Source organism: Budorcas taxicolor, chromosome 2 (assembly GCF_023091745.1).
Source record: "Budorcas taxicolor isolate Tak-1 chromosome 2, Takin1.1, whole genome shotgun sequence".
NCBI classification, from domain to species: Eukaryota; Metazoa; Chordata; class Mammalia; order Artiodactyla; family Bovidae; genus Budorcas; species Budorcas taxicolor.
The window spans coordinates 24,049,786-24,069,378 of NC_068911.1; the positions used below are offsets into that span (position 1 = coordinate 24,049,786).

General features: G+C 41.5%; 1 protein-coding gene across 1 annotated transcript in view; it reads left to right on the top strand.

Moving 5' to 3' along the window:
- DNAH3 (dynein axonemal heavy chain 3) overlaps positions 1 to 19,593 on the top strand; it is a 229,731-nt gene that overhangs the window by 104,510 nt on the left and 105,628 nt on the right. Inside the window, exons 32-38 of the mRNA XM_052659374.1 lie at positions 542 to 718; positions 2,965 to 3,056; positions 5,111 to 5,330; positions 6,037 to 6,171; positions 13,628 to 13,739; positions 15,539 to 15,780; positions 18,295 to 18,395. Of these exons, the coding sequence (XP_052515334.1) occupies positions 542 to 718; positions 2,965 to 3,056; positions 5,111 to 5,330; positions 6,037 to 6,171; positions 13,628 to 13,739; positions 15,539 to 15,780; positions 18,295 to 18,395 (1,079 nt within the window). The remainder of the gene's footprint in view (positions 1 to 541; positions 719 to 2,964; positions 3,057 to 5,110; positions 5,331 to 6,036; positions 6,172 to 13,627; positions 13,740 to 15,538; positions 15,781 to 18,294; positions 18,396 to 19,593) is intronic.

Consider the following 19,593-nt stretch of genomic DNA (forward strand, 5'->3'; position numbering starts at 1 on the left):
CTGAGCAACTACCCTATGTCAGATATTGTGTATGTGTTCATAATACAGAGATGAGCAAGGAACAGTTTTGCCCTCTAGACTGTTATAGTTCAGCCAAGGGAGATAAAAATTAAATAATACAAGTAGAATATGAGAGAAGTCTATATCAGTGGTACAAAGGAGTCATCACAAATGAATAAGTGGTTAATTCTATTTGGGTAGGCAGTTGAGATTAGGGAATGTAAGCATGCAATTTGAACCAATAAACACCATACATGCATACTATGGGTGAGGTATTATGCTAGGTACAGGAACAAAGATAAAATACTTACACATACACACACACACACACACACACAAACACACACACACATGCATGCATATACACACCAGTTTTCTGTTCTTTTCCCCAAACTCTAAATCATGCTCTTAACTTTGAACGTGAAGATCTTATTCTCAGGTGATGGGGTTCTTTCTTCGCTAGGTGAAGGATACTATGGCAGAGTGGGGTGGGTGGCTGTCAGAAGCAGGAGCTCAAATCAACCAGCCATTCTCACTCCAGGTAGAAGTACTGTCTGTGGTAGCTCAACAGATTCTCAGCATTCAACAAGCCATTATCCGGAAGCTAAAGACATTCATCTTTGAAGGCACCGAGCTCTCTCTTAACCCAACCTGTGCGGTCTTCATTACCATGAACCCTGGGTATGCTGGCAGGGCTGAGCTGCCAGATAACCTCAAGGTAAACATCAGAGTGGGAAATACTGGGTGTACTTTACGGTATAGAAACCTTTAGAAGTATCCAGGCATCTCTCAGAGAAGCCAAATAATAGACCATGTGATATTTTTCAACTATGAGAAGTGAAGATGTTATTTGGCTTCAGAACTCAATCATCTCCCCAACTCTAGCTTTCATGAGGTGGGAGAAAATATATACCATAATAACCAATGGCAAAGAGGAAACAATGAACACTGGAATAAGTGTCACTATTTCTGATGTCTACAAGGGTCAGACAGTTCATATAAACGAAAAAAGCCAAATAGGCCTGATAGGAACTCTGACAGATATCCCACCTAGAGGCAGCAGCCCCTACTTATCCCCAGGCTACTCTGGCCAAGCAGGAATTTTGGGACCTTCTCATTTTTTCAGGAAAAAACAGAAATTTGAATGGTTACATAAAATCTTATTTTTAGATCCTGGCTTAACGCAAAAACTAAAATCATTGTAGGCAAAATAAAATCATTGTAGACCAAATAAAACAGGTTGGCATATAAGAGAGCATCAAAGATCAACGCAGAGAACGCTGGTAAACCAAGACTAGAGCACATGGAGCTAAGCTAGTTAGGCCCAAGTGGTGTCCACACCAAAGCAGAATGTTCCAACCAGCGAAAGAGATAACAAGAGAGCTAATATGTCCTCGAGACCTACTGCTCAACTGGCCTGAGCTACAACCATGGCAATAAGCATTGGTCCTGCTGCTACGGGAAAAGGAAAGTGCCTCTGAAGTAGGGGAGAGAGGATGTAGGGGAGGCCATCTTCAAAGGGACAAGCACTAAATGACCTTAGCATGCTGCTCTCATAGATGAAAAAAACCCAAAGTGCAAAGTGACTGGGTTTCTACCTGTGGAGCATCTAGCCCCCCAACTGCATGAAGAAAGGGAGACTTCAAGACCCACTTCTTTATGGGTTTTCTTTCAAATTATTGCTCCATTCCCTCGAGTGAAAGACACAAGAGAGACCTGGACAAAAACGTATATTTACAATAGCACATGATGCTCCATCTGCTAGAAATGCATTCTGATTAGTTCCTGGAATCTAATTCAAATATACCACTCCTCCTCCTCCCTGGGAATAGAAAAGAAGTCAAGGAAATCCCTACGAGTGACCCCTCCTCTCTAGGTCAGCATAGACCAGTAGACACCAAAGTCGAATCTGAACCCACATTTCTCATTTTATAGTGCACAATTGTTGTAAGTCCCTCCTGCATCCATCCCAGCTAACAACCATGCTAGATCTGCATAAACAACGTTCATGAGACAGTGTAGCCTAGCAGAAAGCACTCAGGGTTGGTGTCAGGAAGTCTGGATTCTAGTCTTGGCTCTACCTCTAACTGCATGACTGAGGCAAGTCTCTTCTCCTCTAAGATCTAAAATACAAAGTCACTTCAGTCACATCCAACTCTTTGCGACTCTATGGGTGGTAGCCCACCAGGCTCCTCTGTCCATGGGATTCTCCAGGCAAGAATGCTAGAATGGGTTGCCATGCCCCACTCCAGGCAATCTTCCCTACCCAGGGATCAAAGCCACATCTCATATGTCTCCTGCATTGGCAGGTGGGTTCTTTACCGCTAGCACCACCTGGAAAGCCCCAATAATAACAATACCTGATATTTACTGAGCCCTTACTATGTGCTATGCACCTTTTTAAGCACTTCACTTATATAATATTATTTGTCCTCATGATAACTATGAAGAGGGCATAGTTGTTAGTAGACCTTTTTGAGGTTAAAGACCAGCAGTCTAGAGGGGTTACCTAACTTACCCATGGTTGGTATGTAGCAGAACAAGGACTTGATTTTTTAAATCAAGACCTGTCTAACTTCAGGATTCTTCTGCTATGTAATTATCCTGCATCCCTGAATGACTTCTGATGTCTACATTGAACACCAGAAGGCTCCAATAGTTGAATGAAGCTATTGAAACTCCACTTGGCATAGGAGGATGAAGTGTTGCTAGGATACTGGCACCTAAAGCCTTCCACACAACCATTGAGGGACCCAATGTATTTGGACAAGGCTAGTGGGGAGGTTCCTGGAGCAGTGAATCCATCTGTAAAGACAGTCTCTGCACTGATTTGTGCACAGACCTCCTTTCCTGGATTGTCACTGGGTGGTCTGAATGATCATGTTATTTCTCTTTGCCTCTTTAGATGTGCCTTCCCAGTTTTCACCTTACGCAGTTAGGTTCTGAATGGCATTTCTTTTCCAGGCCTTGTTTCGGACAGTGGCCATGATGGTGCCAGATTATGCCCTCATTGGAGAAATCTCACTCTACTCTATGGGATTTCTAGACTCCAGAAGGTACATTATATTGGCTTTCCAGTGGGTTTTAAAGGAAGAGTGATGGAATGACTTTTTGTAGGGTGGATTCAAGGTAAATTGTCCATTGGAAAACAAAAAAGAGAAACTTGAGATATATGCTTTTACTCACAAGTTTATCTGAATGTACATAGCCCTGGTCTCGGTCTTGACCCCTTCTTTGACTAGGAAATGGCCAAGATTCCCAAGAAAGAGCCCTCCACTCCCTTATATGTACCTGGACTACTTCTAAGGAAGACTCACTCATTTATTCTCTATCCCTCACTGTTAACACACACACACACACACACACACACACACACACACATTCCCAAATGACTGAAAGACATGAAATTATTTCAAGATTGAGTTGTTATTGACCAAGATTGAAGAGGAAAAATTAATATAATTTAGGATTAACTTTGTTATCAATATAATATTTATTTACTCCCATCAACTTGATTATCTCTCATTCAAGTATTACCCAGTTTTCTGAGACACAGACATACACAAGCATCAGTGTCTTTTTCAAATATAACCGGAATTGTGAATATTCACTATAAAATGGCTTTTATTGATCTATTTCAAATTTTACATTTATCTTTTCACATTGCTTGGCCATAATCAATTGATTTTTTTGTCACCACAGATATCTCCACAAGGCCCAAAGTGTTTTTGTGGTCTGGAGGTCATTGTTCTTAATGCACAGGGTTATAGATGTTCTCAACAGAATGTGTCATCCTTCCTAGGCTAACAGGCTGCCTCAGTCATTAGAGGTTTAATTTATTATTTTCTATAGGAGACTTGGCTTACATTGATTTGCCTGTTCAATTCATTTATTCAATTGGCAAACCTTCATTGAGCCACCTACCTTATGCCCTGCCCAGTCCTAGGTGCTGGTGAGCAACACAGTCTTTGCTTTTAAAGTAAATCAGTCTTGTTAGACAGGAGTCCTGCAAGGAAAATATGCATCAGTATATTAGTTAGGGTAAACCTCACCTCCAAATTCCAATGGCTTAGCATAGTAAAAGTTTTATTTTTTACTCCCTGGAAATCCAAAATGGGTATCTGTGATCAGAGGAGTTCTTCCCCAAGGAACCCAGGTAACTTATATCTCACAGCTATAACACATGAGCATGGAGGAGCTTATAGAGGAGGTTTTTATGGACCAGCCCTTAAAGTGGCATACTTCTACTTCATTCATCTGCCACTGGCTAGGAGTCAGCAATGTGGCCACCCCTGTGGGGAAGGCTGGGAAATGTGGTCCCCTATGTGCTCAGGAAGAATAAGATATGGTAGTGCACATGAGCATACATGTATTATGTGCTGAGTATATTAATTTTTGAGATGGTTTTTTTAAATTAAAAGATGGATATTGAAAAAAAAATTGTAATGTTACAGAAGCGCAAAATTGAGTGTCCCTGGTGGCTCAGATGGTAAAGCGTCTGCCTACAGTGTGGGAGACCTGGGTTCTATCCCTGGGTCAGGAAGATCCTCTGGAGAAGGAAATGGCAACCCACTCCAGTACTCTTGCCTGGAAAATCCCATGGACAGAGGAGTGTAGTAGGCTACAGTCCATGGGGTCACAGAGTCGGACACGACTGAGCGACTTCACTTCACTTCACTTCATTGTGTCCCTTAGTAGTCCCACTCTATAGGCACTAACATTGTTAATCATTCGATGTAATCTTCCCAAATGTGTATATGTGTGGCATACACATGTACTCATATATACACATAAAAGTATAAACACGTACAATTTCTTATATAGTACATATTACACTTATGTATGTGCTTGCTATTTTTCATCCTACCTTTGAAAGAGAGTTACAGTGCTTCCTTAGCTCATTATGGTAACTCCATGGGATTTCCCAGGCAAGAGTACTGGAGTGGGTTGCCATTGCCTTCTCCAGAACTCTATAAGGAAACCTTCAAATGATAAGATTTTTCCATCACGTTCATGGGCAAGCCTGGCTTCTGAAGGGACAGGGCACAACATGTTGGGAATGTCTGCTGAGCAGGACATGGGCCTTACAGACATGTCTTTGCCCTCCCAGTCTTGCTCAGAAGATTGTTGCCACCTACCGCCTGTGTTCAGAGCAACTCTCCTCCCAGCATCACTATGACTATGGCATGCGTGCTGTCAAGTCTGTGCTCACTGCTGCTGGCAACCTGAAACTCAAGTATCCAGAGGAGAATGAGAGTGTCCTGCTGCTCCGCGCCTTGCTTGACGTCAACCTGGCCAAGTTCTTGGCTCAAGATGTCCCTCTGTTTCAGGTATGCGATGGTTTGGGACCTTGGCTAAGCACTGAGATTCTACTTCCCAAGATGAAAAAAAATTTTGGCACCTCTTCCACTCCTTACACCCTGGCCCATTCTCTAGCCAGCATCCCTATTGCCAGATACCCTCCCCCAAATATTAAGTAATAATGGTAATAGCAATATCCCTAATTCTTGATTTTTAATAAAAAAATTTTTATTAAAAAAATTAAACTAAAAAATAAAATTAAACTAAAATTAAATTTAAAAAATTAAAAATTAAACTTAAAATAAACTATTTTTATTTTTATTTTTAATAAAAATAGTTTCACTGATAGGATAATATTTGCTGTTGAGTGTGAGTAGTTAGTTGTTTATATCAAATATAATTAGTTTTGTAACTATTTTAACACCTATCTTCCTTACTAGGCTGTCAGCTCTTAAAGACAGAAAGCATGGCTATTTTGTTCATTCCTAGTGTAATGACTGGAATAGCACAGACATTAGCTATTTTCTGACTTTTTAAATTATTGGAAAGAAACAGCATGTTTAACAAATATGGTTGGAATTTGTGATTGTGGATAAGGTATATGATTTTGGTACAGGAAAACTGAGGTTTGGAATTTTCCAAGGATTCCTGCTATTTGTAGAATCCATTAAAAAAAATGTTGAGGTTATATATCTGATAATTCATCCTTTTCACATCTTGAATTTTTGTTAACAGGGAATTATATCAGACTTGTTTCCTGGAGTTACTCTTCCACAGCCAGACTATGCAGTTTTTATGGAAGTACTAAATGCAAACATCAAAAAGATGAAACTTCAGCCAGTACCTTGGTTTATTGGAAAAATTATCCAGGTTGGTTCCATGTACCTATCTGGAAATGTACCTGTTTATTGTTTGCTGAGGTCAGAAATCAGAAAGAACTATGGTAGATTGGAACTGAACTGATGGCAATTGGAAATTAGAGCTGGAGGTAGAGATGAAGACACGTAACAATCCACCTTCAATTTTCATTTCTAGAAGTTGATGTTTAAAATCCAATATTTTTCCTATCACCATCTTCCCTGGGGTTTCTTTTTTTTAATTTAGGGATGAAATGGAACCTTTTGGGGCATTGTGCTTTGAATTAGTCAAGACTTTTTTGGTTCCCAATGATAGAACGTGAACATGAAAGTTCCTCAGTTGTGTCTGACTCTTTGCAACCCTGTGGACTATATAGTCCATGAAATTCTCCAGGTCAGAATACTGGAGTGGGTAGCCTTTCCCTTCTCCAGGGGAGCTTCCCCACCCAGGAATCAAACCAGGGTCTCCTGTATTGCAGGCAGATTCTTTACAAACTGAGCTATGAGGGAGCACCCTCCCAATGATAGAAATTCAATTCAAACTGTCTTAGTCAATAAAAGGGAATTTACTCACCTAACTTGAAAAGTCCAGAAATATGTTGGCCTCAGGCCTAGTAGGATACAGATTTTATTTAGATACTATCATCAGGAATCCATCTCTCTTCATTTCTGGATTCTGCTTCCCTCTGCGTGAAAAACTGATTCTCAGGGAGGCCTCCAGTAACCTCAGACTTCAATTGTCTCATGTTCGAGTCCAGAAGGAAAAAGAACATCACTCTCAGAGTGTCCTCAGCAAAAAGTCTCAGTATTAGCTGTGGATGGTGTTGATAAAGTCACATGACCATCCCTGAAGCAATTACAAAGATAAGGAGACGATAATAACCCCACCTCTGCCAGAAGTGGAGATGGAGTCAGAGCCACCCAAGTCAAGTCATGTGGACTGAAACATAAAGTGGTGGTTCCTCAGGGAAAATCAAGGTGCTGTTATTAAAACATGAAAGAAGTGTCTCTACAGTCTCAATCTTGGAGAACCTTAGTGAAACTTCACCTAATTTCAGGTTTCCTTCCCTACGATCACTTTCTATGTAAAACTACCTTAAAGACATAAACAGAATAATGTAAGTCTCAAATGCACTTTTTCTGCAGAATCATAGGGCAGAACTACAAGGGACCTTAAATGCCATCTGTTGTTTGGCCCCATAAGAACACTGGCATCCAGAGAGGGAACAGATTTGGATTCATACAGACCTAGTTTCAAATCTCACCCCCTTCCGTTTTTTGCTGTGAGATTTTAGGCAAGTTAGTTCAACATTCTGAGCCCCAGTTTCCTCATCTATAAAATAAAGACAGTAAAACCTTTCCCATAGAGTAATATTGAGACAAGAGATATGTAAATTGCCAGATATAGTGCCTGATTACTATATCATTGTCAACCCCACCATCTCCACAGACACGCAAAGCATATTGTTATTGAGAATCAAAGATCAAGATTAGGACCCTGGTCTCCAGATTCTGAATCAGAATAAAATTTCTAGGAATAAAAATTTTTCCCAGGGCTTCCTTGGTGGCTCAGTGGTAAGGAATCCAGCTGCCAGTTCAGGAGACACAGATTCAATCCCTGATCTGGGAAGATCCCACATGCTGCAGAGTAGTTAAGCCCATGAACAACAACTACTGAGCCTGTGTTCTAGCACCTGGGAGCCGAAACTATTGAGCCCAAGTGCCGCTTGTGAAGCCCACAAGCTCTAGAAGCTATGCTCCACAACAGCAGAAGTCATCGCAACGTGCAGCCCGCACACTACAAATAGAGAGTAGCCCTTGCTTGCCGCAACTAGAGAAAAGCCCATGCAGCAACAAAAACCCAGCACAGCCAAAACCAAATAATTAATTTTTTTAAATTACTAAAAAAATTTCCCCTACTCTCTCATTAAGAATAATATTTTTCCCTACTATGTCATCAAGTGTGGTAGTTTTGACACAATTCATTTAACCCAATATTGAATCCCAATTATTCATTGGGATTTTATAGATGCACTATATATCAGTTCAGCTCGGTGAGTTCAGTCGCTCAGTTGTGTCTGACTCCTTGTGACCCTATGGACTGCAGCACTCCAGGCTTCTCTGACCATCACCAACTCCTGGAGCTCACTCAAACTCATGCCATCAAGTCGGTGATGCCATCCAACCATCTTATCCCCTGTCGTCTGCTTCTCCTCCGGCCTTCAATTTTTCCCACCATCAGGGTCTTTTCAAATAAGTAAGTTCTTTGCATCAGGTGGCCAAAGTATTGGCGTTTCAGCTTTAGCATCAGTTCTTCCAATGAATATTCAGAACTGATTTCTTTAGGATGGACTGGTTGGATCTCCTTGCAGTCCAAGGGACTCTCAAGAGTCTTCTCCAACACCACACTTCAAAACCATCATTTCTTCGGCATTCAGCATTCTTCACAGTCCAATTCTCACATCCATACATGACCACTGGAAAAACCATAGCCTTGACTAGACAGACCTTTGTTGGCAAAGTAATATCTCTGCTTTTTAATACGCTATCTAGGTTGGTCATAACTTTCCTTCCAAGGAGTAAGCATCTTTAAATTTCATGGCTGCAGTCACCATCTGCAGTGATTTTGGAGCCCCCCCAAATAAAGTCTGACACTGTTTCCACTGTTTCCCCATCTATTTCCCATGAAGTGATGGGACCAGATGCTATGATCTTAGTTTTCTGAATGTTGAGCTTTAGGCCAACTTTTTCACTCTCCTCTTTCAGTTTCATCAAGAGACTTTTGAGTTCCTCTTCACTTTCTGCCATAAGGGTGGTGTCATCTGCATATCTGAGGTTATTGATATTTCTCCTGGCAATCTTGATTCCAGCTTGTGATTCTTCAAGCCCAGCGTTTCTCATGATGTACTCTGCGTATAAGTTAAATAAGCAGGGTGACAATATACAGCTTTAACGTACTCCTTTTCCTATTAGGAACCAGTCTGTTGTTCCTTGTCCAGTTCTAACTGTTGCTTCCTGACCTCCACATAGGTTTCTCAAGAGGCAGGTCAGGTGGTCTGGTATTCCCATCTCTTTCAGAATTTTCAACAGTTTATTGTGATCCACATAGTCAAAGGCTTTGGCATAGTCAATAAAGCAGAAATAGATGTTTTTCTGGAACTCTCTTGCTTTTTCCATGACCCAGCGGACGTTGGCAATTTGATCTCTGGTTGCTCTGACTTTCCTAAAACCAGCTTGAACATCTGGAAGTTCATGGTTCATGTATTGCTGAAGCCTGTCTTGGAGAATTTTGAGCATTACTTTACTAGTGTGTGAGATCAGTGCAATTGTGCAGTAGTTTGAGCATTCTTTGGCATTGCCTTTCTTTGGGATTGAAATGAAAACTGACCTTTTCCACTCTTATGGCCACTGCTCAGTTTTCCAAATTTGCTGGCATATTGAGTGCAGCACTTTCACAGTGTCATCTTTTAGGATTTGAAATAGCTCAACTGGAATTCCATCACCTCCACTAGCTTTGTTCATAGTGATGCTTTCTAGGGTCGACTTGACTTCGTATTCCAGTATGTCTGGCTCTAGATGAATAATCACAGCATCGTTATTATCTGGGTCATGAAGATCTTTTTTGTACAGTTCTTCTGTGTATTCTTGCCACCTCTTCTTAATATCTTCTGCTCCTGTTAGGTCCATACCATTTCTGTCCTTTATCAAGCCCATCTTGGCATGAAATGTTCCCTTGGTATCTCTAATTTTCTTGAAGAGATCTCTAGTCTTTTCTATTCTGTTGTTTTCCTCTATTTCTTTGCATTGATCGCTAAAGAAGGCTTTCTTATCTCTTCTTGCTCTTCTTTGGAACTCTGCATTCAGATGCTCATGTCTTTCCTTTTCCCCTTTGCTTTTCGCTTCTCTTCTTTTCACAGCTATTTGTAAGGCCTCCTCAGACAGCCATTTTGCTTTTTTGCATTTCTTTTCCATGGGGATGGTCTTGATCCCTGTCTCCCTTACAATGTCACGAACCTCTGTCCATATTTCATCAGGCACTCTATCTATCAGATCTAGGCCCTTAAATCTATTTCTCACTTCCACTGTATAATCATAAGGGATTTGATTTAGGTCATACCTGAATGATCTAGCGGTTTTCCCCACTTTCTTCAATTTAAGTCTGAATTTGGCAATAAAGAGTTCATGATCTGAGCCACAGTCAGCTCCCAGTCTTGTTTTTGTTGACTGTATAGAGCTTCTCCATCTTTGGCTGCAAAGAATATAATCAATCTGATTTCGGTGTTGACCATCTGGTGATGTCCATGTGTAGAGTCTTCCCTAGTGTTGTTGGAAGAGGGTGTTTGCTATGACTGGTGCATTCTCTTGGCAGAACTCTATTAGCCTTTGCCCTCCTTCATTCCGTACTCCAAGGCCAAATTTGCCTGTTACTCCAGGTGTTTCTTGACTTCCTACTTTTGCATTCTAGTCCCCTATAATGAAAAGGACATCTTTTTTGGGTATTAGTTCCAAAAGGTCTTGTAGGTCTTCATAGAACCGTTCAACTTTAGCTTCTTCAGCATTACTGGTTGGGGCATAGCCTTGGATTACCGTGATATTGAATGGTTTGCCTTGGAAATGAACAGAGATAATTCTGTTGTTTTTGAGATTGCATCCAAGTACTGCATTTTGGGCTCTTTTGTTGACCATGATGGCTACTCCATTTCTTCTGAGGGATTCCTGCCCACAGTAGTAGATATAATAGTCATCTGAGTTAAATTCACTCATTCCAGTCCATTTTAGTTCGCTGATTCCTAGAATGTCGACATTCACTCTTGCCATCTCTGTTTGACCACTACCAATTTGCCTTGATTCATGGACCTGACACTCCAGGTTCCTATGCAATATTGCTCTTTACGGCATCAGACCTTGCTTCTATCACCAGTCACATCCACAGCTGGATATTGTTTTTGCTTTGGCTCCATCCCTTCATTCTTTCTGGAGTTATTTCTCCACTGATCTCCTGTAGCATATCGGGCCCCTACTGACCTGGGGAGTTCCTCTTTCAGTATCCTATTATTTTGCCTTTTCATACTGTTCATGGGGTTCTCAAGGCAAGAATACTGAAATAGTTTTCCATTCCCTTCTCCAGTGGACCACATTCTGTCAGACCTCTCCACCATGACCCATCCGTCTTGGGTGGCCCCACATGGTATGGCTTAGTTTCATTGAGTTAGACAAGGCTGTGGTCTGTGTGATCAGATTGGCTAGTTTTCTGTAATTATGGTTTCAGTATGCCTGCCCTTCAGTATGATGCCCTCTCGCAACACCTACCATCTCACTTGGGTTTCTCTTACCTTGAACTTGCTTTATCACTTATGTGTACATCCATAATCCACTTATCTTACTTTTTATGTATTTCAAAGTAATTTGCAGGCCTACAGGTAAACTTTTATATAGTTTAAATACTTTAGTATCAATTTTGAAAAACAAAACATATGAGGAGATCCCTGGTGATCCAGTAAATAAAAATTCACCTTCCAATACAGGGGACTCAGGTCGAATCCCTGGGTGGGAAACTAAAATCCTACATGCTGCAGGGCAACTAAGCCTGTGCTTCATAATGCATGCTGCAATGAACACCCAGAACAGCCAAAAATATATGTATGGAGTTACCACCCTTTTTGTTATATTGATACCTTGATAATTCATTTTGGGCTTTGCTGATAGCTCAGTCAGCAAAGAATCCACCTGCAATGCAGGAGACCCTGGTTCAATTCCTGGGTCGAGAAGATCCCCTAGAGAAGGGTTAGGCTACCCACTCCAGTATTTTGGGGCATGCCATGTGACTCAGCTGGTAAAGAATCTGCCTGCAATGTGGGAGACCTCGGTTTGATCCCTGTGTTGGGAAGATCCTCTGGAGAAGGGAAAAGCTACCCACTCCAGTATTCTGGCCTGGAGAATTGCACAGAAGTTCCCCCTTCATAGTCCATGGGGTTGCAAAGAGTAGGACATGACTGAGAGGCTTTCACTTTCAGTAATCTATTTAAAGGTGTGTGAGGAGGAAGGTGAGAGACTATTGAAGCATAAGTGCCTTTCTTCTTTCTAATGCACAGTCAACTCACTTATCTTTATTCTATCTGAAATGTCTTTCCTATTTCAATGTAAACTACTTGATGGTTAGGGATTTTTTTTTTGTTTTATCCTCTGTATCTATAGCATCTAGAAGAGTGTCTGGCACATAGTAGGTGTTTAACAAATATTTGCTGACTCACTTTTATCAGTACCTGTACCACCCCCCTATTGTCTTCATTTAGACCCTCTGTATAACTCACTTCCAAGGTGAAAAATATGTGTCAGTTGCTCAGTCATGTCTGACTCTACGCAACCCCATGGATTGTAGCCCGCAGGCTCCTCTGTCCATGGGATTTTCCAGGCAAGAATACTGGAGTGGATTGCCATTTCCTCCTCCAGGGAAGGTGAAAAATAATGAGAACATAATCTTTAAAATAAAAAGCTTCACGTACTCCCTTTTTCTGAGAGATTCACAGTTTAGAAGGAAAGAGAAAACATGAAATGTCATTTATATTAATTTCCATTTCAGCTATCATAGACTACTCGTCACAGACAGACAGAACAATTAGAAAATTTAAAAAATGAGCTTCCACTTCGCTATTGATTCTCAAGGGTAAGGGCTAAAATTACATGGAAGGTCATTTGTATTTTACAGCATCTCTCCTGACTCATAAAATACATTTTAATCTATTGAGAATTCAAATTAAGTCAGAGTAGAATTTAGGCCTTGAGAAAGGAAATTTCCAATAGAAATACAATTTGCTAAAATGACCACTGTTTCCTTTTCCTCTTTAAAAGCAAGTAGAAATGGTGTAATGGAAAGATTAGCAGCATTGAAATCAGAGGCCCTGTGGTTAAATCCTGGTTCCACCACTGATGAGCTTGGGCAAGGCAGTTAACCTCTCTTGGGCTCAGTGTTCCCACCATTTGAAAGTAGTTAATGATGCCTGGTGGCTCAGTTGGTAAAGAATCCACCTGCAATGCAGGAGACCTGGGTTCAATCCCTGGGTTGGGAAGATACCCTGGAGGAGGGCATGGCAACCAACTCCAGTATTCTTGCCTGGAGAATCCTCATGGACAGAGGAGCCTGGTGGGCTGCAGCCCATGAGGTCACAAAGAGTCAGACATGACTGAGCAACTAAGCACAGCACACACAGCACAAGACATGCCTAAGTGGGTTAAATGAAATGACTTAGGTGAATCAGTTCATGTTTAGCACATGGAGAGGTACAGAGTAAATAGTATTTCTCATCCCTTAAATAATCTGAAATGCACACATATATTATTATTCATGCAAAAGACATTTAAGCAATAGATGAAAAAACATGACTGTAGCCCTCATTCCTTGTTGACTTCTGACTAATTGCAGTTCTGGGAGGTTTGCAATGATTAACTTCTTCCATGATGTTTCCTCCCAGATCTACGAGATGATGCTGGTAAGACATGGCTATATGATTGTTGGAGATCCCATGGGTGGCAAGACCTGTGCTTATAAAGTGTTGGCTGCAGCTCTGGGTGATTTATACGAAGGTAAAACTCACATCCCTGACTTCCAGGGAGAACAGGTGTCCCCACTTAGTTGACTGGTTCCAGAGAGATGATGCTAGGCTGTTAGCTTTGCCATCCCTGGATTTTGACATTAGAGCCAGAAATAGAACATGGCACACAGGGTTCTGCAGGCAGAAAATAAAGAGAAGGAGAGCTTCTAACAGGGGGTTTTATGTGCATCATTAGGCTGGAGGAATTTTCTCAAATGCTGAACTGTGGTTTCTCCAAAAGCTTCCCAGTGAGAGGGAAACTCCTGCCACTTACCTAAACAAAATTGTTCTAAAAACAGATCACTGCATGGTTTCTGTTTTCTTTCCATTCCTTCTTTGCCTCTCTTTCTTTGTCTTCCCTTTCCCTTTTTTTCTGCCTCCCATTCTTCCTCCCTTCCATCCACTCTGCTTCCCTCCCTCCCTCCTCCTTTCCTTCTTTCCTTCCTTTCATTTAATGTAGAAGATAAGGCCTCAGACTTTTGAATCAGACGCAGACCTTGGGCAAGTTACTAAACCTCTCTTTGCCTGTTTTCCCAGAGGCATCATTGTGATAATGGGATCATTGTGATAATTAAATGAGATTATACAGGGCTTCCCTGGTGGCTCAGATGGTAAAGCATCTGCCTGCAATGCAGGAGACCTGGGTTCAATTCCTGGGTCGGGAAGAACCCCTGGAGAAGGAAATGGCAATCCACTCCAGCACTCTTGCCTGGAAAATCCCATGGACGGATGAGCCTGATAGGCTACAGTCCATGGGGTCGCAAAGAGTCGGACACGACTGAGCGACTTCACTTTCATACAGGTAAATAACTTAGCACAGTGTCTGCTCAACAAATAAAAGCTATGTCTTTTGCCAGAGAAACAGTTTTGGGGGTTTTCCTTTTATAAAACACAAAGCTGTGGTTTTGAAAAGCAGTGCCTCGCTCTGCTTGTGTTTACACAATCCCTTCCAGTATGCTTTGTTTTAATATTTTTTGTAATAACATTGAGTTACTCTTGGATTTTTGTTTTCAGTACTCACTTGACATTAAAAACTAATTTGGGCATTTCAAACTTAAATAGTAATTTAGGTATTGAATATAGTTTAGGAAACTAAATGAAGAGAAAGGAGGCTACCCCACTGTCTTTGCCTCAGGATTCTGCGGGAACGATTCTTAGTTCATGGTTCTAGTTCATGGTTCATGCACTCCAGTTTTTCCTTACTTTGAAGGATCGCGTAGAAGTGTGGCTACTTTCTGTTATTACATATGATGTACCATCCATCAGCCTGTGCATTCCAGTTAGGTCCTGGTGCTCTATTCTCAGGGAACACTTATTGAGCAACGAAAGAAGAGGTTTCAGGGCTTAGCTGGCCCTTCAGATAGAGGAAAAGGAAAGTAACCATCTTTTACCTGTCAGTTGTTTCCTCATCTCAAGTCAAAGCCAAGGTTCTAGGGTAGCCATGAAAGCCAGATACATGAAGAGACCTGATTACATGGCATCTCTCTCCTGTACTGCCTGAGTTATTTTAGGCCCAGACGGAATTTATTTAGATCTAAATGGCTCATTTGACTTGTTTGAAATGAGGGTCAGAAGACAATATGGTGAGAAACTAATAGCTGTAATAACCCAACAATTTAAGGCATTGCCTATCCAGTTATCCCCATTTTTATACAGAGTATAAATTTTATAAGGACTATGCTTGGATGGCATGCTGATAAATTTGTCTGACCTTTTAGATGGCATTGACTCTTGTCTAATGTTCTGGTCTCACCAGAAACTTTGTAACTTGTGTTGGACCTTCTTGTCCAGCCAAACAGATGGAAGAGTTTGCTGTGGAGTATAAGATCATTAATCCCAAGGCTATCACCATGGGGCAGCTGTATGGGTGCTTTGACCAAGTGAGCCACGAATGGACAGATGGTGTCCTTGCCAATGCTTTCCGAGAGCAAGCATCTTCTTTGTCTGATGACCGCAAGTGGATTATATTTGATGGGCCAGTGGACGCTGTTTGGATTGAAAATATGAACACTGTTCTGGATGACAATAAAAAGGTACCTGTCTGATATCACTTTTACATAGATGGGGAATAAACTCTTTTCCCGAAGAGAGTGATTGATCACGACAATAGAATATATACACTTATTCACACTGAGAATAAATGCCACATAAGAAAGTAACAGTTATCAATTCATGAATTATACTTTTGTTTTTACCTATAGTAGGTAAGTTGAGTGTGTTTTGAGATAGTGTTGTATAATGGTTAAAAGCCTTAGTTCTGGCTTTAAATTAGACTACGAGCTCTACAATTGAGCAAGTTGGGCAATTCACATAACTTCTCTGAACCAATTTCTTCATTTGTAAAAAAGGTAGTAATAAAATAGGGGCGTTGATAATTAAGATAGTCCATACAAAGCAACCGATATATGGGATGGAGTTTGGTTATCCATTGCTGTATAAATAAAGATGCAAACTACCATAATACTTGGTGGCTTAACTTTGCTCATGATACTGTGGATTATAAACTTTAAAAAGGCTAAAAAGGGCCAAGCTAATCCTCTTGATGTCATCTGGGGTGGCTAGCACTAGAGGAGCACAGCCATGGTAGCTTCTTCACTCAGTTTTTGGGGGCTCTTTCCTCCTTGACTTGTCTGTCTCTCTGTAACTCTCTGTCTCTGTCTCTGTCTCTCTCTGTCTCTCTCTGTCTCTCTCTGTCTCTCTCTCTCTCTCTCTCTCTGCCTCTCTTTCTCTCAAATAGCATCTTATCATCCAGGCCTATCCACATGACTTGGGCTTATCATTTGGTGGTCTTGGATTAGTGGCACTTCTTACCTGGTGGTTGATTTGCAAGAGGCAGGAAATTAAAATCTCTGCTTGGAATTGGCACAGCATGACTTTCTCTGAATTTTGTTAAGTCAAAGAAGTCACAGAACCTTTCCAGATTCAAGGAAGTAGAGAAATAGATGCCACCTCTTGATAGAGGTGGGTGAGATCACACTGCAAAAGTACACGTGGGTTAGGAGACATCACAGCAATCTTTGGAAGATACGTTCTGCCTACTGCAGTAAGTGTAGTGGCAAGGAGCTTAGTCTCTGGAGCTGGACAGCCTGGGTTCAGATCCTATGTTACCACTCAGCAGTCATGTAACCTCAGGAAAGCTATACCTATACCTCAATTGCATCATCTGTAAAATGAGGATAATAGTGTCTGTATTATAATATTGTTAGCAAGATTAGATAAATTAATATTTACAAACTGCTTATAATAGCACCTTGCATGTAGCAAGTGCTGTAGAAGGGTTAGAATAAAATAATATTTATCACCATTTCAAGGAAGAGTTCTTACACTGACTATACTTCCTTATCAAATCGAAATATATTTTCCAACTGCATTTACATTTCACAAGACTAATAGTGAGTCATGCTCAACAATGGAAACCCTAATTATCCAGATTACACACATATACTAATAATAGCATGTTCATAATTTTTATTATAAACATATAAATATAGAAGTGAGTTTTATTCCGTGATATGGACTATGTTGTGTAAACTAATTGTACACATGTATTGGTTGGTCCTGAGACCAGAAGTATAAAGAGTCAGTGAAATTCCTGATGGCTCTTCTCAGCTCCGAATGAAATCAAACTACTGTCACAGCTATGGGTCTATTTTACTTTTCTTGATACTCAGAGATGACACTGTTAGTGGTGTTAGTCCCATAACAGCTGTGACCTTTCTGGGGTTGCAAGTAATGACCTGATTACAGACATGTTTGATGTGTGTCAGGTAATTTGCAAGAAGCTCTTTAGACCTCAACTTAGGAAGAGAAACATGGAGCAATGGAATTTCTTTTCCCCTGAGAGACCAAGGCCTCAGGCCATCTTAGGACTTAAACATCTCACTTTAACCCATGTTGGGAAATGAGAAGCAGTGCCACAGACTTAGTGTATATACTCAGAGGCTGTCCTGTATATTTGCACTACTTTCTATGGGGATATACTTGCTAAACACTAGGGCTTCTAATGATCTTTCCATTTCAAAAATGATACGGAGATATTCTTGTCACTCTAACCCTGGACCAGTCCCTGAGGGATTCCAGAAGGAGTCTTTGTGGGAAACTTGAGAAAATATAATCGGATGCCAGTGTGCAATTAGGTTCTGTGTTAAACACTGAGGAAGGAACCATGAAACTAGCTGTAATCTGATAATTTCTAGATTCTTCATCTAAGGCTGCCATTCAGTGTTTCTCTGACTTCCCTATTTAACATTGCATCTCACCAGACACAACATTCTCCTCTACTTTTTCTCCAAAGCATTTTCATCCTTGTATAGCCTACATATTTTGCTTCTCATCCGTTCCTCCCAGCAGAATGCAGACCTCAAGAGGACAGGAATATTTTTGTTTGTTTTATTCTGCACAGCTAGCATTGTGCCTGGCACAGAGTAGGTGCTCAAGAAACATTTGTTGAATGAATTCAAACCATCTCTGTCTCCACTGAGGCCTTTTACTTACAGTTAGAATTCAAGCAATTTGCTGTCCTCTACCCCTCTGCTTTGTACTTTCAGCTGTGTTTAATGAGTGGAGAGATTATCCAGATGAGCCCCAAGATGAGTCTGATCTTCGAGCCAGCTGACCTGGAACAGGCCTCCCCAGCCACTGTGAGCAGGTGAGTCAGCTTGCATGAGCCCCTGAGGTTAGGCGAAGCCTCACTAACCCTGCTGCTGCTGCTAAGTCTCTTCAGTCGTGTCTGACTCTGGGAGACCCCAGAGATGGCAGCCCACCAGGCTCCCCCATCCCTGGGATTCTCCAGGCAAGAACACTGGAGTGGGTTGCCATTTCCTACTCCAATGCAAAGTGAGTAGTGAAAGTGTAACGTGAAAGTGAAGTCGCTCAGCTGTGTCCAACTCCTAGCGACCCCGTGGACTGCAGCCTACCAGGCTCCTCCGTCCATGGGATTTGCCAGGCAAGAGTACTGGAGTGGATTGCCATTGCCTTCTCCATCACTAACCCTAAGCAGGAAGAAAAGCTCTAAAAATCCACAAATATGTTTAATTCTAGCAGATCACCTATATTACCTTTTGTCAGATTTTGTCATAAAATCAGTCCTCAAACCACACTGATGGTAGGAATACAAAATCAGGCAAACATTTTGGATAAGATGCTTTGAAACTGTGGTGTTGGAGAAGACTCTTGAGAGTCCTGTGGACTACAAGGAAATCCAACCAGTCCATCCGAAAGGAGATCAGTCCTGGGTGTTCATTGGAAGGACTGATGCTGAGGCTGAAACTCCAAAACTTTGGCCACCTGAAGTGAAGAACTGACTCATCAAGAAAAGACCCTGATGCTGGGAAAGATTGAAGGTGGGAAGAGAAGGGAATGACAGAAGATGAGATGGTTGGATGGCATCACCAGTGCAATGGACAAGAGTTTGAGTAGGCTCGAGGAGTTGGTGATGGACACGGAAGCCTGGCGTGCTGCAGTCCATGGGGTCACAGAGTCAGACACGACTGAGTGACTGAACTGAACTACCTCCTAAACTTGGACCTTCATATGCCCTATGGCTGAGCAATTCTGCTTGTGAGTATATACTGAGAATAATCTTGTGCCCATGTACAACAGGAGACATGTACCAGATTTTAAAGGGTAGCACGATTCACAGTAACACTTAGAAATGACCCAAATGCCGATTAACAGGAGAGCATTCAGTTCAGTTCAGTTCAGTTCAGTCACTCAGTCATGTCCGACTCTTTGCAACCCCATGAATCGCAGCACACCAGGCCTCCCTGTCCATCACCAACTCCCGGAGTTCACTCAGACTCACGTCCATCGAGTCCGTGATGCCATCCAGCCATCTCATTCTCTGT